At 33.1% G+C, this 27,322-nt stretch overlaps 1 protein-coding gene across 1 annotated transcript; it reads right to left on the reverse strand.

The window, feature by feature from the left end:
• Positions 1–9,570: 9,570 nt before the first annotated feature.
• Positions 9,571–14,783, reverse strand: LOC111887993 (probable serine/threonine-protein kinase WNK5). The gene is made up of 7 exons (XM_023884117.3): positions 14,040–14,783; positions 12,212–12,477; positions 11,538–11,761; positions 11,301–11,458; positions 10,789–11,113; positions 10,315–10,695; positions 9,571–10,211 (listed from the first exon to the last, which is right to left on the reverse strand). Exons 1-7 carry the CDS (start codon positions 14,127–14,129, stop codon positions 9,844–9,846), a joined length of 1,812 nt encoding a protein of 603 aa, XP_023739885.1. The 5' UTR covers positions 14,130–14,783; the 3' UTR covers positions 9,571–9,843.
• Between the last annotated feature and the right edge of the window lie 12,539 nt (positions 14,784–27,322).

Below are 27,322 nucleotides of genomic sequence, written 5' to 3' on the forward strand. Positions count from 1 at the left end.
TAAACAAAACGACATCTAATGACACAAAGAAAACGCTACTAAATATTTAGAAAAATGTAAGTAAATGTCTCTAGGAGAATCAACAACACAAATAAAAGTGTCACTACCACTAAACTCTTAAGTGACTTTTTGATCATGTTACATTTTTTAGGTATTTAATGGCATTTTTTTCACGGTAAACATAAAGTATTTTGTGACATATATTTTGTGCGTTAATTTTCATGTGATTCCAGAATTAATGTTATTTTTAGTGACATTTTCTATAACAGAACTATATTTTGTTTGTGTCAGAAAATCACAAGTTCTCCGATCACAGAATCCACCAAAAGTATGTGGTGAGATCGTATGCTTCAGGTAGTTTTAGTTAGGAAAATAAAACAAAGAGAAATTAAATTACCTTCTACTTTTTATGTCTACAATTATTCTTACCCATTAAAATTATGACAAATTACCGATCAATTTAATTTTATTTAATATATTTCTAATATAGCATTAATTAATTAGTTAGTTAAAAAATATGGAATTATAACACTTGTCATAATCTTATTGGATATGAACATTTGTAGGCATAAGAAGTAGGAAATGATTTAATTTCTCTAAAACAAAATATGCCCCTATAATTAGAAAAACAATTATGAATTATAAATAATAAAAGTGCATTTAAGTTATGCAAACGAGACTGAAAACACAAACATGTGAAGTTAACGAATGATGGTAGTGACAAAATTACATTCATTTTTAATTATCGAACCAATTAGATTGATACATTTATCTTCCAATGAATTGTAATAGAATTGATAAAGATACATAATTCTAGTTTTAATGTTAAATTAATCAAATCTTAGACGCACTATATGTCCTTTAGATTATTTGCATTAGTCCCAAGTCCATCAATAGGTTCAACACAAAGAATAAACACACAAAATATCTCGCAATTAAATAGCAAGGCACACCGTATGTCCCGTCAATTACCATAGTAGTTCGTTAGTATAAGTTAAATATGTATAATGACCTTCTGATACGGTTTCTCATGCTTAGGGCCACGGGATTTATAAAAATAACACAATAAATATTCGAAAGACATAATAATTACAAAACAATGAAAAAATCAAATAACCACAATCACAGTTTCTAGCAATAATCAAAGGAACAATCTAACCGGGTGATAACCTTCCGTTAGCGATCTTGAATGTTTTAACTTTCATGTTATTCAAAAACAATAATGTGATCGCTATTGAATGTCTCGAATTCCATGTACAACATAATGATGACATAAATGGGGGGCATTTCCGTGCTTGGATTCTCAAACTTTGTTGTCGAGGTGATTTCTAGGGCTTAAAACCCTATACCCCCCCCCCCCCCCCCTCTTAAGGCAGCCATATGTCACAAAGCTTCAATCCCACGTACAAGTGGGTCTTCTCAAGTGAAGTCATTACAAAATCAATCCATATATAACTTTGCACCTTAACAATAGTATATAATGCACTCAGTTACATAAGCATAACAATATCAATACCAATACCCATGGATCTTTAATCGATCATTAAGACAATAAATTAAATAACTCTTAATACCAAATAGTAATTAATCAAACAAACTAGGGTTTCACAAATAACAAATAATCATAAAGTGTTTAATTCCAAATATCAACAAGAACATATAAGAAATCAAAAAGTTGACTAATTATAGACAAAAAAAAGTAAACAAACTAATAACCTAATGATTTCTTCTCTTGATCTTCAGATTTCTACATCTATATTAGCATGTCGGCCGATATAGTCTTCTAGACCCTCAAAACAACCTCTCAAGATCGTCCTCTACCCTCCACGGTTCCTAGAAATTATTTTCTTGAATACTATCCTGCTATGTTGCTGCTACGGACGAAATTGGGGTTCTATATATAATTTTCAGAGACCGACTTATTTTTTGGCGAGATTTAGAAATCTCAGTGTGAAATAATAAATCCAGAAAATATTTTCAGAATCTTTTCCATGCTTAACTCCAGCTTTATTGGTGTAACTTCAAGTCCGCTTTTGGACAAGATAAATGCCGAATTAGCAAAAAGGCACTTACACATGAGTTGTAGCAAATTTTTTGTATTTTCCGTAACATATTTAAGCTCGTTAATTAGAGTTACAAATCATAAGATATGGTTAAAACATTGCAGTGGAATATATCAGCCAATTTATAACTTTGAAAGCATTTTCCTTATCTGCTCCAACTCATCAATTTAGCTCAATTTTAGCCCATTTTTGCTTCTACTTAATTAGCATGGACATTTTACCTAAAAAATATAAATATAAAGGATTAAACACCTTTTTCCTATTTTAATTATAAAAATACCCATAAAATATCCCTTAATATATGTATAATTTAAGACATATTATATATCGACGGAAGTGAACGAGGTGAATGAGATATGATGTGGGATTGTTGAGCCTACTCTTGACCATAATTATGGTTGTAAGGCTAAATTAGGCCTCATGTAGTTGTAACGTGAGGGGAAAAAGAAGTCGAGGCATGTAGGATATTCCAGTGCCCTCAATACCCATGTATTGTGACAATGAGGCCACACTGTCTAAAGTATATAATGCTGTATAAAATGGGAAGTCGAGACATGTAGGTCTGAGACACAATTTTGTGAGACAACTAATTGACAGTGGTACCATCAAAGTTGTCTATGTCGAGACAAATATGAACTTGGCATATCGGTTTACCAAACCTCTGATGAGAGATTTGATTATATCTACCACGAGAGTCATGGGTCTAAAACCACAATACAATCGCTTAGCGATGGAAATCAACTTTGCATTAGTGCTCCTAAGTATCAAGTTTAAAGGGTAATAATGAAGTCACTAACAATAAAAGGTACTATAATTAATGACAGATACATGTCAGGTAGGATAGTGTGTCGTTGCTAGGAACGAGGTTGAGTTAAGACTCTTAACAAAGTTTTCAAAATATCTAAGCAACGAAGATGTTGCCAAACTTTACCTATATGATCTAAAGGTGGTGCCGCCTAAAGTGAATATTAGTGGTTTATCTTCTAAAGGATCATGAAAATGATTTATAATGCATGGCCATATTATCGCTCAGGGAGAACGTAAAGACGGCACATGATGTATGGGGGTAAACCGAAGATCAAGTCACCAGGTTCATGGTTTAAACCTATGAGGATACCATTGAATTTGTTTCTTCTTGTTTGTCCTCATTAAACTAGGGTTTAATCTTCATGACACCCAAGTGACATCATCTATTTGAGTGAAATGAAACTTTCCAACTTGGTGGGGGATTATTGGAAATTTTAATGTAATAATAAAGTTGGCTAGTATCCATTATCCCACATTGGTGGGGGAAGAAACATTTAGTGGGTCAATAATGTTTTTCTCTTTATTTGCCTTCAATGGTTTTTAGTGGATCAAGGGATGGGTCAAGCCCACACACGCGCGCCTAGCCTAGCCTAGCATTATCCAATATTGCGAGTGCACGAAACAGCATGATTTAGGCACACTTGGCACTTTGCATAACGCATAGTTTGTTGGGAGCTAAGGAGCTTCTATTTTTAGCAGGTTCGGGATCGGTTGAGTCGAACCGAATCTGGTTCGTTCAGAATATTTTGGAAGGCCCAGAAAACGGCTTGCTTGGAGAGCAAGGTATTGCCCTATGGTTTTAAGGGGCATGCCTATGAGGGTTTTTTGCTTCCTTCTAGGGTTTCAAAATCTATAAATACAACTCTCTAGGGGTCATGCTCTTTCAAAAAAAAACTCTCTAGGGGTCATATTCTTTACTGGAAAATTAACAACCATCTCTCTCTCTCTCTCTCTATATATATATATATATATATATATATATATATATATATATATATATATATATATATATATACCATGGTTGTAAAAATTGGTCTGGGTGGCCGATTAATCGACGCCTAGACGCTTGGCGGCCTCCAACCGCCTACGAATAGGTGCTAGAGGGTTAGGCTAGGCGGCCTTGGTCAATATCGGTCAAGACCGGACCAAATTGAATCAAATCGGACCAACTCGGTCCTAATCGGTCCAGCTGACTCTAAAGGACCCACTGACTCAAAGGAGCCAGCTTGCCTAAAACATAACTGCATTTGTTTACATACGAAGGATTCCCTTTTATAGAGTTTATTTTTTTGATAGATTGTTCCCAGCTTCGATGTGGGATGCTCAAACTTTTACACTTCCATTTATTTCCTTTGCCTTACGTTCTTCCCCATTTTTCTTGATGGTCCAACTCCTACCCTGCTGGACTCCGAAGTCTGAATCCTCTCCTCCTGCTACCGTTAACCATTAGCTATCGATACCCCTGAAGCAAACGTGATGACGCCCTAAGAATCGCAAATTGTAACCATTAGCCATTAGCCATCGACACCCCTGCTATCGTGCTATCGTTCTTTCTTCTTCTTCTATTTTCTTATTCGTATGTTCAGAGGATGTTATGGATTCTCGGTTTTATCGGAAAAGCCTACTCCACCGATTTCATATGATTTTGTTAAGACATTTGATTGTTTTCTTTTCTTTAATCCGCTCACCTGCTCGAATCACCTATTCGACTCTTTCTTTAATCCCCTCACCTGCTCGACTCTTTTCACAGGGTTGAAGAGCAAGCATCAGTTTGATCGGAAAAGCCTAATCCTGCTGATCGAAATCGCTTCATCAGAATTCATCACAATTGAAATCAACTGTCATACGATCTCATTAGCCTAATCCTGCTCACCTGCTCGACTCTTTCTCCCTCTCGTTAGCGATTGAAATCAACTGCCATATGATCTCATTAGCGATTGAAATCCTACTCACCTGTTCTTGTTCTCAATCATTGTGAGGAGCAATCAACTGCCATCGTGATCTCGAAACAAGTAAACTGGAGTTGTTCCTTATTCTCCTTCTTGTTATATCTTGGTTGTGAATTTGTGAATTTGTGAATCTGTAATCACTTTGGGTTTTATTCTATTTGGTTGTATACTGGACATAAACAATTATTTGTATACTAGAAATAAGAAATTGATGCTTGTGTGTTATATTTTGTGTTAATCAACATGCATACAATGTGCTCGATGAATTGCCTAAATAAGAAATTGATACTTAATAAACAGTGGGGGTGGGAGGGGTAGAGATGGATTAAACACATGGTTTACTGGTTTGTTTGGAGGATTTGTGTTGAATTATTTGGTATACCATTATTATGGAGAGAGCATGATATTGGGTTAATCACAAGAATGACCATAGTGTTCGATCTCATTCCTGATTGAAGAACAGTCTCATTCTAAACTGATTATGCTTATTTTGGATGATAAATGGTTGTTCTTGGTAAACTTATTAAGTTAATATTCAACTTTTATGTAACATCCCGAAATAGCGAGAGTAGAGTTGAAGGGCCAAAAGTGTTAATTGGGAAAGAGTGACTCGGCGAGTCCATGGACGGACTCGGCGAGTAGAGTCGCGGCTGGACCGCGTGTTAAGTAGCCGACTCGGCGAGTCGATGAGTTGGACTCGGCGAGTAGGCGCTGGGTGGAGAAAACCCTAATTCTCGGGATTGAGCCCTATATAAGGAACATTATGTTCCTTCCCCAGCCTCTTTACTTCCCTCTTGAGTGCTAGAAACCCAAAATCGCAGAGGAGATCCATTGTTGAGAGGATTGAAGCTTGGAGAAGTAATCTTTGAAGGAATTGGTGGGAATTGAAGGCTTGGGGCAAGGGGCTTTGCTTGGAATCAACTTCATTTCAGTTGGGGGCGTCCATTGGAGGTAATATCTCGTTCTTGGTCCGATTGTATGTTGTTTCTTCAATTTGGGGTTTGAGGGATCATGTTTAAGGGTGTAAATGGATGTCTAGAGGGTAGATCTGAGGTTGCTACCTCAGATCTGGAAGGGAGGAGAATCAGAGAGCATGAAAGTCCCTGTGTTGGTGTGTTTAGTGAGGCTTGCAAGTCCCAAACCCTAGTTATGAGTGAATATGGCCTAGATCTCTATGGATTCACGTAAAGATTGCCACTTTACGTGATGGATGAGTTGTAGGAGGTTGGATCTATGTTTTGGATCATTTGCATGGCCTGGAATGCTTCTGAATGGATTCAGATTGGTGGAACTCGGCGAGTCACATGGGTGAACTCGACGAGTTGCTTGAAGATGAGCTGGGACTCGACGAGTTGGAAGAACAACTCGGCGAGTCGGATGAAGATAGCCTTGGACTCGGCGAGTCTGTTCTTGGACTCGGCGAGTCTTGTCGAAGAGTTCCGATATTCTCTGGTTGAGTCGAGAATCGGTGAGTCAAGGGATGACTCGGTGAGTTGAGTGCGAGTGGTCTCTGAGTTGTTGGACTCGGCGAGTCTCGGGGTGACTCGGCGAGTTAGGTCGCGGATGGAGTGAAGTCTGAGCATGGGAACTCGGCGAGTCATAGGGTTGACTCGGCGAGTAGGGTCAGTCAGGAGTTGACTTTGACCTTGTCTTTGGCCAAGGGTTGACCAATGGTGTTCAGGGGCATTTTGGTAATTATTGTTTGTTGTTTTGAGTTCAGCGCATTAGTGGTTGACCAGTGGTGGAGATCGTATCAGTGATCGGAGTAGCTCGGATTATCTGTTCAGTCGGCAGCTTCGAGGTGAGTTATCCTCACTATATCAACGGGGTCTAAGGCACCAAGGCCGACCCTTATCGGATTGAGATCCGGGTAGTTGTTTTTATGTTACTGCTTTATCATGTTTGCATCCTGTGAGTTAGGATGGTATATGCTAGAGACCTGATTGAGATCGGTATCCAGAGAGATAGGGAGATGCGATGTTAGTGACCTGTTAGGTCGGTATCCTGGTTAGGATAGTGGCATGTTATGTGATTTGTTGATCTGCTTGTTATCTGTGAATTGTTAGATGATTGTATGTATATGTGCACATGGATGTATGGACTGGAGTTGGGTTGAGGCGGGTCCTGCTGTGTGCAGTAGGCCAAGATACCCAGGGCGGACCGGTTGTCCCGTAGGCCCAGCGAGCGGTCCGGATAGGCTGTAGGTCCCGGTAGGGGCGGACCAGACGTGCCGAAGGCTCGGAGAGTGGACCAGACAGACTGAAGGCCCGGTGCGGGCGGACCAGTCATACTGTAGACTCAGAGAGTGGACCAGGTGGATTGAAGGCCCGGGAACGGGCGGACCAATCACACTGCAGACTCGATGTATGCGGATTGACTCAGAGGGTGGACCAGGTGGACTGTTGGCCGGTGCGGTGGACCAGTCACACAGTAGACCCGGAGAGCATGGTTGTTCTATGATCGGATATGTTATGGCATGTTATGCGTGTATGGTATTTGTGGTTGGTATTTTGGGGGTATCTCACTAAGCTTTCGGGCTTACAGTTGTGGTTTCATGTTTTTCAGGTTCTTCAGGAGATCGTGGCAAGGCGAAGGCGTGATCGTACCGCTCCTCGTAATTTTATGGTGTTATGATTCTGGGAATACGATAAATATTTTGAATTGAAAACCCTTTTGTAAAGAATTATTGGGATTGAGATGTTTTTGAAAAATTTAAAATTTGTTGTGTTTTTCGGTCGTTACATTTTATGCTTATTTACTTATATTCTTATTATTAAAGTTAGATTTATAAAATTTTGAATTATTTTTTTAATAATTAATGGTCCTCGATTAATCCCCGTCTAACCGATTAATTCCTAGACCCTAGTCCACCGTCTAGCTAACGTCTAGCGTTTTTTGCAACCTTGATATACATATATATATATATATATATATATATATATATATATATATATATATATATATATATATATATATATATATATATATATATATATATATATATATATTGGCGATTTCTTCCAGATAAATCTGCATGAAATCTTGCGGTTTTACTTTATTGCTTACAGCCTAGAAGCGAAGTAAAAACCTTTAAGGATAGAAGTACGATTTTTACAGTTTTACGTTCACTGAGATCAACTATAAACAAGTTGATTTTACTTTATTGTTTCACATTTAAATTAATAACAGGACAGTCTGCTTCTGCTCCTTTCTTATAATTAGATCTGATCATGAATGATCAATCTGATTTCTAGACGAAACTTAGTGACAATAATAGTTATAATTGAATTTATTATCTTCCAGCATATCAACATTTAATCGTCTATATTTATCACTGGTTGTTTGTGAAAACGTTTGGATATTGAATCATAAATATTATTTGTCCATTCGATTGTTTGTCTATTCTAAATAACTGATGATTAGTTCATCAGTACTAGTGAATGCAGGTAAATTAGACTCTCAACAAGAACATTCTGATCAACAACGAATATTTACTAGCATTCAAATTAGTCTAAATTCATAGTTATTATAGAACATGATTAACTATGGGTGTTTAGAATAAACAAATGTTAATCATGGATATATATATATATATATATATATATATATATATATATATATATATATAATGTTCCAAATATCCAAATACTAAATTTACAATTCAAAATAAGCTTCAAGTGAAACGAAGTCGAGTGTATAAAAATATGATCACCATGATTAGCACGAGGCATGAACTTTGTAAGCAAATCTACCTTATTTCAATTTTTATGAACTTTAAGAATAGTGATTTCATTTGTGTCGACATAGCTAATGTAATGGAATTTCCATGAAATATGTTATCTCCTTTTAGCTATTTTCGGTTCTTTTGCAAGTACCAAAGCACCAACAATGATAATATATCTACATAGGGTTTTCAATGTTAGGGACTACACTTAATTCAACAATGAAAATCATAATCCAAATAGGTTCATGAGTTGTTTCTTAGGCTTTACTATATTCCGATTCTCTTGTAGACTACACAACTAGGCTCAACTTTCACCTGCTCTAATCCACTGTTCCATCTATTCATGATGAAGATATAGTTGATCAATTAAGATCAAGAATCATCTCAATTAGTTTCTAAGTTTGAATTTATGTAACACTTTACATTGCGGTCCTTATCCCAATCTACATAAACTAAGAACATATATTTAGTCCTTTGTAAGTATGTAAGAATATTCTTGACATGAATCTATTGAGATTCACCTGGATTGATATGTATTATTCATGCTTAAAGCATACACCACATCTAGTTGAGTACATAAGATGACACATATGATGGATCCGATGGTAGAAGCATAAAGGACTCCAATCAACGTGTTTCACTTTAGCAGTTCTATAGGACATTGCTCAGGGCTATGTCATGTTGCATTGACAAGGTTCTATACTTGGAGTCTTTCATATTGAATCATTTCAAGATTTTTTTCAATGTATTTAGTTTAACCGAGACCAAGTAGCCACTTAGATCTATCCTTATAGATCTTGATTCCAGGGATATACGGTGCTTCTCCTAGATTATTCATAGTTCCAATCCAAGACTTTGATGTTTATACTCTTTAGAATATCATTAATTATGAGTAGTATGTTATCTACACACAAGATCACGAAGACAACAGTGACTTGTCTCATTAGCATGAGATGTCGACAAGGAGGCTGCATGGCATCTTTGAAGTCACCACAAGATTCCAACAAGGTAAACAACATTGTGGTAGTTCAGATATCAAATGAAACATCTTAATTGAACATTACATATATCACAGTAATTTTATTGCACCAAAGTTTCATATTACATATGCAACTTTTGGTTGAAACTATTTGCATACATGCTATCATGATTTACACACCATTAACATTACAAATATCACATCATTAATCAAAACCACAAATCTCACCCTTCAAACCTTTATTTCTTTGTACAACTTTATATTTGATTATAGTTCTCCTAGAAAAGTCGTTGTTGTTCATCCTAAACCACTTCCTGGAACTCACCAAGTTGGCTCATGGTAGCCAATGTTCTCAATGGCAGCAACAGTCTTGAATAAACGACGCTTGTGAATCTCCTCTACTAGGGAACGGTGAAGCAATTGACTGCGAATATCAACCACTGATCGTGTCCTCCTTATATTCCTATGTTGGGTTGTTTCTTGGTGTACTTTTTGCCTACTGCATCTTGTGCTTACTCTCTCTTCACCACAAAACCTAGTAAAGCTCTCCTTCCCAACAAGTTGTTGGTCTTGTCTTATAGATGATCTCGAACCATATTCTTCTTCAATATCTGAGCAATAAGTGAAGTTTGAGTAGTTACATGAAGATGAACTTTGAGAATCCGTATCATCATTATTGATGGCTTTACCTACATCCAGTTCGTAAAATTAGATATTACCAAAACATATCTATCACAAGTCCCCACAGCTAACCCCATCTTGTAAAGGTATTACATTAGAACTAGAGTTTACCTCGATTCCAATGATCAAGAGTTGAAGAGATCATGGTATTATCCGCTTGAACATGTACTGCATCGAATCGTCTCAACAGGCTCTGGAGAGAAGATTGAGATGATGATTGTGAGGAAGAAGAATGGAAAGGGTGAGGGGTGTTGTCTTCGTCGTCATCATCATTATCATCATCGTAGCAAAAGCTATGATGATGAAGGTTTTTTAAACACATTGTTTGTTTCTTCCAAGTCGGAATTAAAGTCACAATCTCTTTATTAATCATCTCAGCAATATCAAATGGGTCCCAATCGTGAATCTCCAATTCCTTCACCATCTCGGTTGCAACATCATGTGCTGTGTCACTTGCAATATCAAAGGGAAAATATATATTCCTTGCTATACCTATAATTTCATATAAATATACATTTAATGATCCAATTACGAAAATGTTGGTTTAGTATAACCAAGAAACAACTAATCTCTTCTATTGCATACCAGTTTTATCAGAAATGAGTACTTTGAGGAAGATAGAATCGTCTTCTACATTCATGGTGCCCGTGATCCTCATATCAGTAGTCCTTTTTGGAACAATATTGGGAAATGAAGAAATCATCTTTTCAGGTTTCTTTTCGATGAAAGTAGGCTTTTGGGTAGAGATTGTTGACTTATTCATCGTTTGATCGATGTCCTCAACAAGAAGGAAAGGTTCCATCAATAGATCTCTCGCAGATGGCCTACTTGATGCATTTTGTAGGCATTTTCCAACAAACTCTTGAGCTTCTGCATCTTCAATCTGATAGAATGCGTTCGGCAACTTTCCCTGACAATTTGGAGTATTAATTTTTCAACATTTATAATTGAAATACGCTAATACACTTCAAAAGCCTATAGATGCTCTTTTATTTTCGAAATATGTTTTCTTTTTTCAAAAAGATTGGATTAAGACTCTTTTGGGAAAAGATGGAGTAACAAAGTGTCTAATTGTTGAAATCATATATCAATCATACCGAAGTGACTTTCTTATAAATTTGAGCTGGGTTGGAGCATTCACTATAAGGATATTCAGACGTAAGCATTTCCAAAACACACATGCCAAATGAGTAAATGTCCACAAGCTCATCGTAATCTTCTTCATACATTTCAGGTGCCATAAATTCAGGCGTACCTGTTTCATGCATAATAAAAGTTAGTAAATCTACAAGGAAGAAATAAGTAAGAGAAACAAGCATGTCAAGAAACTTTGCCTATAACGCTATGAGCATGTTGTGATTCACAAAGTGTCGCAGCTAACCCAAGATCCCCAATCTTTACTTGACCAAGATGGCCATTGATGAAGATGTTATCACATTTTAGATCTCGATGGATGACTGGAGGATCGTAGTTGTGCAAATAAGCTAGGCCTTCTAGGATTTGACGTGCCCAATCTTTAATCGCTTGTATGTTCACTCGCTTGTATTTCTGTCTATACCTGCAAAATCAAGGTGTTGAGAATATTAAGGATGTTACACAAGCAATAAAGGGTAAACAATAAAAAAAAAGACACATAATGGCTTAATCGACGTGATCCAAAAACTTTGTCACATAATGTGATCGACAAGGTATTTAACTTTGAGTACATTTTTGTCGAGTTTAATTAATTTATGCCAATTTATATCGGTCCTATATTAAATGGGCGGATGTAAACATTTGAGTTTATCTTGAAATTTAATAGAAAATTTTGTTTGTGAGTTTTAAACAAGTAGAAGAAAAAGAAGAAAAGAACATTAGAGCTTACAAATCCTAAAGAAATGTAGTTATTTTCACACTAATACTAAAAGTTACCTTTAAAGAAATTAACTTCAAATTAAAAATTAAAAGCAATCATGTGGAAAAATATTTGATATAAGTCATGTGCTAAGGAATTAAGTTTAGTGATTACTCTCTGAGGCTTCCGGCAGTGAACATCTCCGTTATGAAGTTAAAAGTCCTCCTATCAACATCGATCCAAGATGTGTGAAATCGCATTATGGATGTGTGATTGAGGTTTTTGAGGAGATGGACTTCTGAATATAGGCGTTGAAGGTCCTCGGGTGATCGGAAAATGTCATTGAGTTTCACTTGGTTCCAAGCCACTTCGAGTGCTAAAACCTCATCAAATGCCTTGTAGACTGTTTTGGTTGCTCCTTTCCCAAGAACTTCCTTGAACTACAAACAACATTAATGCCTCTTTCAAAAATGTACTATATAGCAATGTAATTTTTTTTTACTTATATGCAAAATTGTAAATGACATTAATCAGGAGCATAAAGATCGGATCCAATATAAAACCATTTTTGGGTTTTCAAGATTGTGATAGTAACATCCTACCAAAATCATTATAAAACATATAAAATACATTGTCATCCATCAAGTAATAAATATACTACAAAATATAATTTAAAACATAAAAAATATGTCTACAATACATCATCTCCCTTTCCCTATTTTAATAAAAGAATAGGTTTATTTTTCTTTTGTCGTATGTCATTCTATGATGCATCTTAATTAATATCATGCCACTTGTCAATCTATTGATTTTCCATTTCAAATTTTAAAATTTTCCACTCTAATTACATTAAATTAATAATATTATAATAAAAATTAAAATCAAATTAATACATATTACAAGGTCACACATTTTTTTAAATCAACGATTATAATTTTATATAACTAAAAATATGTCTTAATTAATAATTTATTTAAAATAATTGATTAATAATTTTGAATTTTTGGTATTAAGGTTTAATTAATTTTGTAACCGTGATTCCTACAAGTTATAAACTTGTTTAACAATAAACAATTAAAATTTATTTTCTAAAGTTTATACTCGATTCATTTAGTTAGCCCAAGACAAAATATTAAAAAATAATTAATAATAATGATCTTATTATCTACCTTTGATTTACCCAAAAAAACGATCCAAGTATGTTATCGGGATCGATTTATTTATATGAGATTGTAGAAATACGAATATTACGATTATGATCATGATTTTTTAACAATTTAGGTGTTAATGTCCTGCTAGTTATTTATTATTAATGTTAGATGTTAAAAATGGTGATAAAAATTATATAAAAGTAATATAATTCGTATGATTTTTACCAGCATGTTTTTATAATCTTTTAACCTTTTTGTAGCAGCATTATTTGATGACCGGCTAATAAGTCTAAAAAAAACCATGTCGACCCAACACGTATACATTCTAAATTAAATAAACAAAAAACTGTTCCTCTAATAAATTATTAAACGTTAATTGATAAAGTCATAGAGACACCGATTACTTAAATCCAAATAGGAAAGGAATAATATAAATAAAAAATGAAACAAGATTACTTATATAATTATGCATTATTCCGACTATTAAAATGCTGGTCAACTTTCTAATGACATGAGCAAAAAAATTAAAATTAAAAAAATTAGTGATGAAGCCAGCTTTTGATACCGTCCGACGGTTTTTTTTTAGTTTCGAGTTAGTTATGAAAATTATAATCATTTTTTAAAAGAAACTAATGACTAAATCTTCAAAATTTTCATTAATATATTAATAAAATAAGATTAGTAGCATTATCATGTTCGTATGTTAAGAGTTGAGCATTTACTTCAATATTGTGCATAAACAGTATGAGTAATTTATGTTTTGAAAAACACAAATCTATCATATTTCCTATGATAATTAATTAATCCAAATATAAAGAATAAAACCCAAAAATAAAGAAAAAAAAACTTACACGTCCATATCGACCCGATGGATCCATTTCAGCGTACTCAAGTTGTGATTTTGCTCCACGGATGGAATCATTGCTTCGCGATCTGTACATGGTATCTTTTGAAGGTGATACAATGAACTATTTCTTTGTAAAGTAGCAAGTATTAATAACTAATTGTCCTTTAAACACTATAAAATTTAATTCTTCCGAAAAAATAAATGAAAACAAATAAAAAAAAACAGAATTTGCTGTAAATAGTAACGTAGATGATTAAAAAAACGATGGGTAATCAAGTGCTAGATGATCGGAGGTCTCCCTTCATGGTTTTCATAAGGAAAAACACCAAAAACGAGCCAGAAAAGCATAGAGTAATCGATCCTAAGCATAATCCAAGCCATCACTGCAACTTCAGACCCAGAAATGTGTCCCTTAGAAGCCATTTAATTTGATAAATGAAGCAAAAAAGATGGAGAAAATATATATTTTTCTATATATAAGAAATAAACTGGCTTTTGATTGATGAAATATTAAAGATTTAAAAGCTTAAAAGTTGACAAGAAATCTGGCCCCTGAATTTGAAAAATCTGTGGCCACGTTTGGGGAATGCCATTTGTGATTATTGAGGAAAAAGAAAATAATTCAGAAGATTGAACTCTTGTAGAGATGAAAAGAGATTTGGAAGCCAAAGAGAAGGGGGGAGAAAGAGAGGATTCTTTGAATTGTTAACAAAATGAGTTGGTAGGTTGTGTTTGCAGCGACTTGATATATCAACAAATGATGTTATTATAGAAGGCATTAGAAACCTACCGAAATTGACACAGATAATAAATATAATATAGAGAAAACTAGCTATTTGCTTATGCAAAGTCGATTGTGTAGTTTATCTTAGAGTGTAAAAGACAATATTATCCTTTGTATTAATTGTATAAAATATTCTAATGTCTTTGTGATCAAATAATCATTTCATATAAATAGCTTAAGGGGCGGTTCATGCTTCTTTTAGGTTAGAGGCAAAAATAAAAAATCCCACAAAAAATATTTGATGCAAATTATAAAAGAAATTTATCAGTCATAAATGAAAATTAAATATTTTAACCAAATAATTAAACTTAAAAGTAAAAGAAAACAACAAATCTAGGTTTTAAATGTTGTTTCAAGCGGTGTTGCTTCTTTGTTATTAACTGGAGATAGAACATTACACTTGACTTTGGTATTCCTTTAAATTTTAATGAAGAATATTTTTGTTCTATAAAGCGAAACATCGATGCCTCCAAATTACTACAACAACATCAATGGATTATTTGGGATGAAGCACAAATGGTTCATAAACATGCATTTGAAACCTTGGATGTGACTTTAAAGGATGTATTAAGTTCAGTTAATGTTAGCAACTCACATATACCATTTGGAGGCAAAGTAATAGTATTTGGAGGTGATTTCAAACAAATTCTACCATTTGTTTCCAAGGGTAGCAGACAAGAAATTGTCGATGTGTCTTTAAGTTCTTCATATATATGGAGCAATTGCAAAGTACTAAAATTAACGAAGAACATGAGGTTGACTATTAGAAGTGATCCATCTGAAGTACAACTAAGAGAAGCAAATGTTTTTAGTTCTAATGATGGTGATGTGATTATTCATTTTCCTGACGAACTTCTTATTACTTAACCTTGTCATCCTATATGTTCATTAACTGATTTGTATATCCATCATTTCTTGAAAACTTCAACAATCCAAATTATTTTGAAGAAAGAGTAATACTTGCACCAAAAAATGAAGTCGTTTAATGTCACACCCCAAAACCGGAACGGCGGAAACGTTCTGGGGTGGATGACGTCATGTCAAGTATCACAACACATGCATTATAGTAATCAAAGTACAACAAAACATTGCATTAATAGTAATAGTTTTACATGGTTGCATTAATACATCAAAGTAATACAAGTAATAGAATAAATACAGCGTGGTACTAAGCTATCTTCATCAACAGCTCCGGGGATGTACCTGTCTAATGCTAACCTGAGAATACAAGTTATTTGAAAAGCGAGTATCAGCATTATTATAAATGTTGGTGAGTTCATAAGTATTTAGTGACGTTTTCATTCAAATAACTTTAATAAAAGTAGTAGTTTAAGAGATTTTAGTGTATTAGAGTCCTTTCCAGAAAATCCTATATTTTCTTTATCAAAGCAGTCTTCTACCAAGACTGGTCAGTGTTATGTGATAAAAAGTGGTTTTCCCCTTAATTGCTATCATTATCAAAATACTGAATTTGATTATTAAAGAAAGCAAGAGACAACAGGGAAATAACATATGCCTCAGCAGTAAGGACTGCTGACTAAGGCAAAGGAATCATAGACTCTAGGAGAGTATCGAACGAACGACACGCCTGGTTCAGTCTAACAAATAGAGACACAGACCCCCGAAGGTACCAAATGAAAGGTGCAACTGGTAAGGTCGAAAACAGTGAATACAGACCGCAGACAATATCAAATGAAAGATATGTCTAGCATGGTCTAAAACAGTGAATACAATGAATACAGTGAATACTGTGAATACAGTGGATACAGACCCCAGACAACATCAAATGAGAGATACGTCTTGTAAGGTCAAAACAGAGGAGACAAACCCCAGACAATATCAAATGAAAGATACGTCTTGTAAGGTCAAAACAGTGTGACTCTGAAATTAAATTACCAGCATACAGTGTAAATTGCTGGCGAAATACCGTTACCTTAAGGCCATGAATTATAAGGTAACCCGGGATACTCGTAACCATACTAACCGACCCTAGAGTACCAGACGCCCTACAAGCGTCTATATAATGTGACATTTGTCACCCCTTGGCTTGGTGAGCCGTGGACTGTAGCTAGCAGTCAGGGTGCAGGGGTGTCAATCCCGTATAGATCTATACACACAATGTCCGCTCTCCCTACAGGAGACTCTGGTTACCAACTAGACGACGGAGAAGGCCGTGTCCTGAAGATGCATCCCAAATAGTGGGTAGAGACTTCCAAACAGTGGGTAGTAAGTGCTGACCTAGAGGTAGAGACTCTTAACTAAAATGACTGAAGAAAACCCGTATGTCTATGCTTGTGTACATAATATATAACTAATAAATCAAACGACCTTCGGATGGACATCCGATCCCACCAGACCACATCTCAACGAAGAAAAGGAAATAGGGCGGACAAGCCTTCCTAAGTCCTTCAATCATTATTTATATGCATCTATACAAGCACAAACATACATCTAACTACGCTTGAGTGTGTATCAAGTGGTATCATACAGTGAAGTATAAGTGTACAGTGGAACATCCGAGTCGTGAAGTATAAATGTACAGTGGAACATCCGATTCATGAAGTATAAGCGTACAGAGTGGGATAATCGAATCGTGAAGTGTAAGTGTACCAAGTGTAAGTGTATCACGAAGTGGAAATGACGATAAGTGAAGTAAGAGCGTCTATCAAGTATAAGCGACTACAAGTATACGCGAAATAGAGACAATACCAAGTATAAACGCATCACGAAGTGAAAGCGTTATTGAGTAGGAGTTTAAAAATAAGTATAAGTGAAGCAGCAGTAACTAACAAGTAAAAGTATACATGAAAACCTTGGAAAAACCTTTATACTCAGGAAAATCGCATTTGTATTCTTTAGTAAAATAAGTGTGAAAACCTTTAGAAATCTTTGGGGATCTTTCATAAATCAGTTTGAAAATGGAACTTTGATAAAGCAATAAAAGTAAGAACTTGAACAAGTGAAAACCCTTTTTGAAAGCCATTTATAGTGTCCTACTCGGTAAAAACAGTGTACAGTGGTAAAATCTTGTGCATGCAGGTTATCAATCACATGTGATTGATATGATAACTGACATGTTTAACTTGTATTCCCCCCTTATAAAACATGTCAAAACATTTAAAAGGTTCATTCAGGGGTATGAACTCACTTGGTGTAAGTAGGTCCGATGAAGGTGCCGTTTGGGCGTTCGGTGTCACGTAAGGACTTGAACACACACAATGACCTATTTAACATATGATAACATATGTTTATATACAATTAGCATATTTAATACTAATTAAACAAATATACGTGCTCACAGGAGCGGAAAACACTTTGGTTAAGTGTTTGGGTGTCCCGCGTAGCGTTTAAGGGTGTCAATGGCTAAGGAATGGAGTTTACTATCCAAGAGTACACTCCCAATGTTGTGTTTACGGCCCAGGGACATCTCACCATGAGTTTACGGCCGTAAACTCATGGTGATGGGTTCTAGGGTGTTTAAGGCTTCTACTTGCATCATGGAATTATTCTAAGCACTTTTCCTAAAAGGCATGAGTGGGTTCAAGGCTCCTAAGGGCTTTATATTGGAGTTTACGGCCTAGGGACACTCCTAAGGGAGTTTACGGCCGGAAACTCTCACCCTTAGAGTTTTGTGAAGTTTCAAGCCCCTATTACCTTTCTAGCAATTTCTAATGGAGTGTGATGCTATTTTGGGGAATTAAAACTATCATTTGGATTTGTTTTGGGGAGTTTACGGCCTAGACACTTGCTTGGGTCGTAAACTCCTTTTAGTCCCTCCATTTCTTGTGTTTAAGCCCTTAAATCCTTCCTAGTATTTTATGGTAATTGTCTAAGGCCATTTGGGGAAGCAAAACCACACTTTGGGCATGATTTGGGGTGTTTACGGCCTTGGTATAGACCTAGGCCGTAAACTCCTTTTTATCCTTCATTTTGATGTGTTTAATTGATCCAAACCCCAAATACTAAGTCCCTAAATTATGTATGAAGCCTAAGGGTGGTTTGGGAGTGTTTTTGGGGCATTTTGACATGGTTTAGAGGGGTTTACGGCCTAAGCATGTGCTTGGGCCATAAAATCTCATTTATGCCCTAAATCATTGTGTTTTGATGTTTAAACACTCCTAGGCTAGATCCCCAACTAGTTTCCAAGCTTAAGGGCAAGTTTAAAGGCATATTTGGCACCATTTTAGGGGTTTACGGCCCTAGAGTGTTCCTGGGCCGTAAACTCCTTATCCCATGCCTTCTTGGATGGTTTTTGGGCTATAACTACAGCTAGTAATGTTTAGAACAAGCTAGGGTAAGCGGACTTACAATTTGGAAGCGTTTGGTTGCGGATTCGGGGCGAAAACGGGTCTAGACAGAGAGTATAGAGAGAGTGTGTAAAAAGTCTCCAATGGACTCCACTCACCCTTATATAGGGTTCATATTCGGGGCTCAGTGGAATTTTACCCGATACTGCCGTTAAACAGGGCTTTTGGTCGCACCCGATTTAGTGGTTTTAACAATAAAACTTAACATTTTCCAAATAAATGGAAATGGGTGTTATGTGTTTTTATTTCTTTTTATCACGACTTAACGGCATGTTAAATGTAAACAAATGGAATGTTTATTTAACTGACGGCCTCTAATTAACGAAACTTTTATAAACTGTAATATTCCGTTAACGGTAACGGGGAAATGTAACGGAACAACTTGGGTTGTCACATTTAAGAAATAAACGATTTTCTGTTTTTATTGTTTCCTGAAGAAGAAAAAGAATACCTCATTGCATATAGTACATGTCAATCAAAGTTTATTCACGATCAATTTGACGAGACTTTATACTCACCAGATGTTCCAAACCATAAGTTAAATTTAAAAGTCGGTGTTCCAGTTATGTTATTAAGAAACATCGACCATAAAAATGGTTTGTGTAACGGGACTAGACTTCAGGTGGTATCATTGGGTAATCGTGTCATAGAAACGGTTGTCATAAATGGAAGCAATATCGGACATCGAACTTTTATTTCAAGATTGTCTTTAACACCTTCAGACAACAAAATTTCATTCAAATAAAAGTGAGACAATTTCTCTTGATTGATTGTTTTTCTATGATCATAAATAAAAGTCAAGGACAATCATTATCAAATATGGGTTTGTTTTTGCAAGAACTGGGTTTCACACACAATCAGTTATATGTTTCTTTATCTAAAATATATAGCAGAGAATGATTGAAGTTATTGATTTAGATAAATATGATAATTTGACCAATAAAACCTCTAATGTTGTATACAAAGAAGTGTTCCAAAATCTATGTTAAAATATTATGTTTATTTTACTTATCACAGTAATTTAGGTTTACTTACAATCCAAAATACGTTGTTTTTTTTTTACATTTAATATTTTTTGATATGTATAATAATTTTAAGCATACAAACCGTGATTTCCACGAGTTATAACTTAAAATAATATAGAGAAAACTAGCTAATTATTTATGTAAAATCGATTGTGTAATGACAATATTATATTTTGTATTGTATAAAATATTCTAAATGTCTTTGTAATCAAATAATCATTTCATATAAATAGCTTAAGGGGTGGTTCATGCTTATTTCAGGTTAGGGGCAAAAATAAAAAATCTCATCGAAAAATATTTGATGTAAATTATAAAAGAATCGTCAAAAATTAAAATTAAACATGTTAACCAAATAAACTTAAAAGTAAAAGAAAATAACAAATTTAGCCGCTTTAGCTGATTATTCATCACAATAATGCCTAAATTTTTCGTTATTCTTTAAAATAGTCATAGGTTTCGTAATTTTCACTAAAGTTACTACCATTCTGCCCGTATTTAAGACAATTTTAGACTTTTCATCATAATATAAAGCTTCGTTTTGTTGTGAAAATGGTTTTTAACGATCTTTACAACAAAAAAATGTTAGTGATTTGTATCACTGATATTATTTAAGTGTAATAGCATTAATTTATTGATCAATGTTGCATTGATAAAATATTAAACAAGTTACGGTGGTGTTGAGTGCACATTTATTTAAGTTTATCTTAGTTGAAAGTACATTGATATTTAGGTGCGAAGCCCCTGAACCAACAGGGTTCGTGGGCAACACCCCTGGAAGGGGGGTCCAAGGGGTGGAATTCAATGGCGAGGTCCAAGTGGCAGAGTATGGAAATTCAAATTTGAGAAAATGAAGCTAATTTTGTGATCTTAATTGACTCGATTTTGTGATAGTTTGTGACAACTTGTATGATAGTTTTCAGACAGAATGTTATATTCCTGTAACTAACATTTAGCAGCTTTAGGACAAGAAGTTATGTTCTTGTTATATGATCATTTTCAAATTCAGATTGGTACAATAGAATATCATATCTTCCTCATTTTTCTGTTCTTGAACTCTCAGTTTTATCCGATTAGAGATTTTTGAATATACCTTCAAAATGCTTTAATCTAAAAGTGTTTTCATAACTCTCATTCATCCCCCGATTTTCTAACAAAAATGTCAAATAATTTGTTTTTTTGTTAGAATTTAAGATTTTTGGAATAAATATGAACAATTTCGTATTATGAAACATAATTTTATAATTTATTAAAAAAATCACCGGAAAGTGGAACCATACAAGAAGCTAATTTGGCAAAAAAAATGTATTTTGCTATAGGGTATTGTCCAAATTGATGACTATTTTGAAAAACAAAAAGAAAAAATAAACCTAGGCTTTCAACGACAAACCTTTATGGAAAATGGTTAAAGAAGTTTTTCTTAAAATAGTTATTTCATAGAGGAATAATCGCTACAAGAAAATTTTGATATAAGTACGAAAATTTCCTTAACTAAAAGCTAAAAATACACAGCTAAACTTGACTTTGCTATAAAATTTGACGATGAGATCTCATAGTTATATTTCTTGTATCAAAGTATTTTGCTATGTAATTGTAGTTTTTTTAGCAATTTTCTACAACTATTGCTACAATATCTATAATGTAACAATTTAACTATGACACAATTTAGTAAAATCCTATAGCAATGGGTTTAACTACGACACAATTCAATAAAATGCTATAGCCATGGGTTTCGTAGCTCAGTAGACCAAAAACCAAAAAATCGAGAAAAACCGATAAAATTGAAATCAAAGGAACAACTGACAGTGTTGGTTTTGTTGGAATCCTAAGTCTTGGGGTCTAAGCAATCTAATTTATGGAAACTTTAGTCTATGGCAAGTTGGTCATAAGTTTCCTAGTCTATTACAAGTTGGTTTGTTAGGCTATATATACATGTCCATAATCGAGTTTATGATTATGAGAATAGATTGTAAAAACATCGGTTTTGAGTTAGTTTCCGATTAATCAAAGAGTTATTTTGGTTATTTTGTTTTGCATTCTTGTTTAAACTTTAATTGGTATCAGAATGAGGTGAATACGGTGCCGGTTTGAGAGTCAGTTTTAAGAAAAGTGTAGCCTTTTGTTGCGGGGCAGACGCAGCGGGAACCAGGTTTGGTTTAGTGGGTGTGGATTGTTTTTGAGTGTAAGTTGAAGCATCTCAACAGCAACCTCATTTTTTCTTGATCGGGCTTGTTCTAAGGTAAAGAGAGACTAACCAGAGGCACGAAATAAATGGACAGGAGGATGTCAAAGCGGGTGACTTTGATTCGATTCGTTTTGCGGGTGACGAAAGACAGTAAAGGTGGCCATGACCTTGTCTTGTTGTTCGGTGGAAAAGTGCTCTTGAAACAAGCTTGATTAAAGAGGTCGGGGTGGTGAAAAGAGATAATAGGTTGTTGATCGGGGTTGAAGAATTCTATGGAATGACTTAGAGATTCGATGGTGATTGTTGGAATCCTAAGTCTTGGGGTCCAAGCAATCTAATTTATGGAAAGTTTTGTTTATGACAAGTTGGTTATAAGTTTCCTATTCTAATACAAGTTGGTTTGTTAGGCTATATATACATATCCATAATCAAGTTTATGATTATGAGAACAGATTATAAAAACATCGGTTTTGAGTTAGTTTCCGATTAATCAAAGAGTTATTTTGGTTATTTTGTTTTGCATTCTTGTTTTCTAAACTTTAGGTTTTGATTTTATTCAAATACCAAAAAAAATCGGTTCGGTTCGGTTTTGCCATATAAACCCACTCATAAAAACTGAACCGACCCATAGATGAAAAACTGAAGGCAAAAACAACTCATAAACTCATAGAACCGACCCACTTCATTTATTTTGATTTTTAATTTATATATCATTACTAGGCGAATGCCCGCGCGTTGCGCAAAAACACCTATCTAGTTGAAGTCTTTACAAATATATAATTTTTTAAATACAACAATAACGTTGTTGTTAAATTTGATATAATAATTTGTATATATAATAAATTGATATAATATATTGTTTATTTTGAATTATATGATAATATATACATTTATTATAACTTCTTAATCTCAATCGTTTGAATGACTTCTACCCGCGAGTTACACATGAATAAAATTAAATATAATATATGATTTGATGTTATTTATAGTTGTTTTATCGTTAATTAATTTTTTAAAATTTATTTGCTTAATGTTTTAATTTCTATCATTTTAATTATTTAAAACATCAAACATTGTTTTTTTTTTTATTTTAAAGTTAACAATATAATCATTTATATAGAGCTGTTTTTAATTATTGTTATTGTAAGTTATTTTAAGCTACTTATTTGGAAACTTTTAACGATTATAAAAATATATTTAAGAAATATTTTAGTTAAATTGAGATTACAATTTAGTTTTTTCTTTTATCACTACAATTTATCACTTTTAACTATTTACAAAATATTCTTTAGTTTTTTTAAATGGAACTGAAATTTATATTTGAGTTGACATTGTAATGCGCAAAAACACCTATATAGTTGAAGTCTTTACAAATACATATTTTTTAAAATATAACACTAACGTTGTTGTTAAATTTGATATAATAATTCGTATATTAATTTGATATAATATATTGATTATTTTGAATTATATGATAATATATAAATCTATTATAACGTCATAATCTCAATCATTTGAATGACTTTTACTCGCGAGTTACACATCAATAAAATTAAATGTTATATATGGTTTAATATTATTTATAGTTGTTATTTTTAACTAATTTTTTAAAATTTATTTGCTTAATGTTGTAATTTCTATCATTATAATTATTTAAAACATCAAAAATTATTTTTTGATTTTAAAGGTAACAATATAATCATTTATATAGAGTTATTTTTAACTATTGTTATTATAAGTTATTTTAAGCTACTTATTTGAAAATTTTTAACGATTATATAAATATATTTAGGAAATATTTTAGTTAAACTGATATTACAATTTAGTTTTTGCATTTATCACTATAATTTATCACTTTTAACTATTTACAAAATATTATTTGTTTTTTTTAGTGGAACTGAAATTTATATTTAAGTTGACACTGTAATGTTATATTTAAATTAACAATTTAAGTATTTTGTCCAAATTGTTCAAAAATTGTAGCTTTAAACTGATAATGGTTTACATGCAACAACATTTTAAATCTAATAAATTAAGTATAATATGTTAAAATTTAAAGACATAACTTTATAAATAGAAGTAAATATATTATTTTAAAATTGAATTTTAGTCTATTTATGTTACACTTTAGGTTTGATATTTATTTTACCTTATTAACCAACTTACAATCATTATTAGAAAGACACTACAATTTATCACTTTTAACTATTTATAAAATAATCTTTGGGTTGCTTAAGTTAAATAAAATTTATATTTAAGTTGAGCCTATAGTGTTATATTTTAATTAATAATTTAAGTATTTTATACAAATTGTTCAAAAATTATACCTTTACAATGATAATGGTTTACATCCAACAATATATTAAAACTAATAAATTAAGTATAATATGTTAAAAGTTAAAAAAACATAATTTTATAAGTAGAATTAAAGATATTATTTTAATATTGAAATTTAATTTATATATGAATACACTTTAGATTTGATATTTATTTAACCTAATTACCAAATTATAATTATTATTATAAAGAAATTGAAAAGTCATGGGAGTTTCAAATGAATGTGGTGAAAGGAAAAAAGAATGGGGGTTTCAAATGCATGAGATTCAAGAAAAAATGCTAGCTTTATAAGTATGTATGATATATCTATTGATTATTCAAAGCGTTACCTGTTTATTCCAAACTCCCAATTCCTGTTCCTGCTTAGTCTAAACCCTAGTAGAAGATGTGACCCAAAATTGAAAATCTAAATCGGTAAATCACAAAATCAAAGCTCGACATATTGTCTTCATTCTTCACCATAGAGTCCCTGTGTCCACGAGACGATAGTGGACACTGACGAACACAAATTCTTCGGTTAAATATCATGTACACCAACTCATGAGGCATTATCACTTTTCAGTCATACTATTTTTGTACTTCACCTCGAAGGCCCAAAAAAAAAACAAAATAAAACAAACAAAAAAATTATCAATGTATAAACCCATGGTTTCAAAATTGAAAATCCATAAATCCAAACTGAAAAATCAAAAAACCAACTTATACAGAACCGAACCCATATGGGTTTAAAAACCAAAAACCAAACTTTATATGGTTTGTTTGGTTTAGTTTTATCCTAACAACCAACCCAACCCATGTTCATCCTTATATCTCTAGCAAATTTCTTAGCTTTTGTAGCAAATTTCGTAGTTATTTGTTATGCAGCAAATTCAATAACTATTTGCTCTATAACAAACTTAGAAGATGTGTTCTATAGTAAATTAAGTAGCAATATAATATTCAATAAAACCATTTATCTAATTATGATTTTTATAACAACATATACAAATTCAATTAATATAGATTGAAATGTTATGACATTTTTTTATAGAAACATAAATATATATTCAATGCATCAAAGGTTAACCTAGTACAAAATAAAAATAAAAATAGCTAAAAAATGTAAATAAATATTACATCTCAACACGTAGAGAAACATGCCCTATGATAGATAATGGCCGATTTCTAAAAACAAAAAAGTATCCACAAGGACCACAACACATATTACATATATATATATATATATATATATATATATATATATATATATATATATATATATATATATATATATATATATATATATATATATATATATATATATATATATATATATATATATATATATATATATATATATATATATATATATATATATATATATATATATATATAACAAGAGATCTTGCGTAAGGGCCTGTATGAATTTGTTGAAGACAAAAATCATTGGGGTATAACCTAAGCTACATACAAAATTCTAATCAAGCATAACACAAACAATATATAACAAAGGCTCCATATATGATGGTTGACCACATACAAGTACGAAGGACTTTTCCACTCCTTCTGGAAGACCATTTGATGCAATAATATCTGCATAGATGATGGCTGAATCTAGATAAAAGTAAAAAAAAAATAAAACCCCTGTAACATCACCAACAACCATTAAATCAAGTAAAAAAACCTAGAAATTCAAATAATGGAATTCTCTCACCTAAAATATTCAATACACATTCATTTGCATCTTGACCATCTATCGGTGACAGTCTTTCATCGATACCTTAAATCACAACTTTTAACCTACATCAAAAAGACTAAATATTTTGCTTTCACACACAAACAGATATTGGATTCATCTATAAACATGAATAAAGGTTTTTAACGTCATATAATAGTAAAATAATATAAAATACGAATCGGATTATAAATCATAACCTCAAATAATAGTAATATATAAGATACAAATTAGATCATAAAGGATAACCTCAAATAAATGAATAATAGCAAAAACAAGTAGTATTAAATCCAGCTGAGAATATGATTTCCTACATAGGATCACAACCTCAAATAGTAGTAAAGAAAATAAGACACATATTAGATTATAAATCAAAAAGATTAAACTAACAATCTCATGTTGAAAAGTAAGTCGATTAGGGTCGGTGTTCTTGTCTCGCTGATTCAGGATGCGGTTAGGGTTATTGGTTGTGAGATGGGTTCCTTGTCGATTTCTCATTTGGGTGTTCCAATTGGGTGTTGTATGTCTTGTGTTTCTTCATGGATAAGTCTTTTCGATCATTTTCTACATTGGCTTTTGGCTTGGAAAGCCAGATTGGGTTAATTGGGAGAGAGAGTCTTAGCAAGTAAAAAGGAAGGTGGGCTGTAGCGCTGTAAAAGAATCGAACGAACACGGACGATGGTTGTTCATATTTGTTCATTTAAGTTAGCCAAACAAACGAACGAACAGATAAACAAACAAATTTTCTTGTTCATGTTCGTTTATTAAAAAAATTACATTGTTCATGTTCGTTTGTTTATGTTCGTGAACATGCTAAACGAACAGAAATAAACAAACATAATAAACATATATATGAACATAAACAAACATATAATAAAGTAATGTAATTAAACATAACCGAACATATATGAGTATAAAAAGAACTTAACGAACGAACA

Source organism: Lactuca sativa, chromosome 5 (assembly GCF_002870075.4).
Source record: "Lactuca sativa cultivar Salinas chromosome 5, Lsat_Salinas_v11, whole genome shotgun sequence".
Lineage (NCBI taxonomy): Eukaryota > Viridiplantae > Streptophyta > Magnoliopsida > Asterales > Asteraceae > Lactuca > Lactuca sativa.

What these genes read in the sequence shown, in the direction of transcription:
- LOC111887993 (XM_023884117.3), bottom strand. Translation starts at nt 14,129, where the DNA reads ATGTACAGATCGCGAAGCAATGATTCCATCCGTGGAGCAAAATCACAA. An exon ending in ACTGCCGGAAGCCTCAGAGA is followed by an intron (nt 11,762 to 12,211) that starts GTAATCACTAAA and finishes TTGATTTTGCAG; the next exon opens with GTATAGACAGAAATACAAGC. An exon ending in TCTTGATCATTGGAATCGAG is followed by an intron (nt 10,212 to 10,314) that starts GTAAACTCTAGT and finishes AACTGGATGTAG; the next exon opens with GTAAAGCCATCAATAATGAT.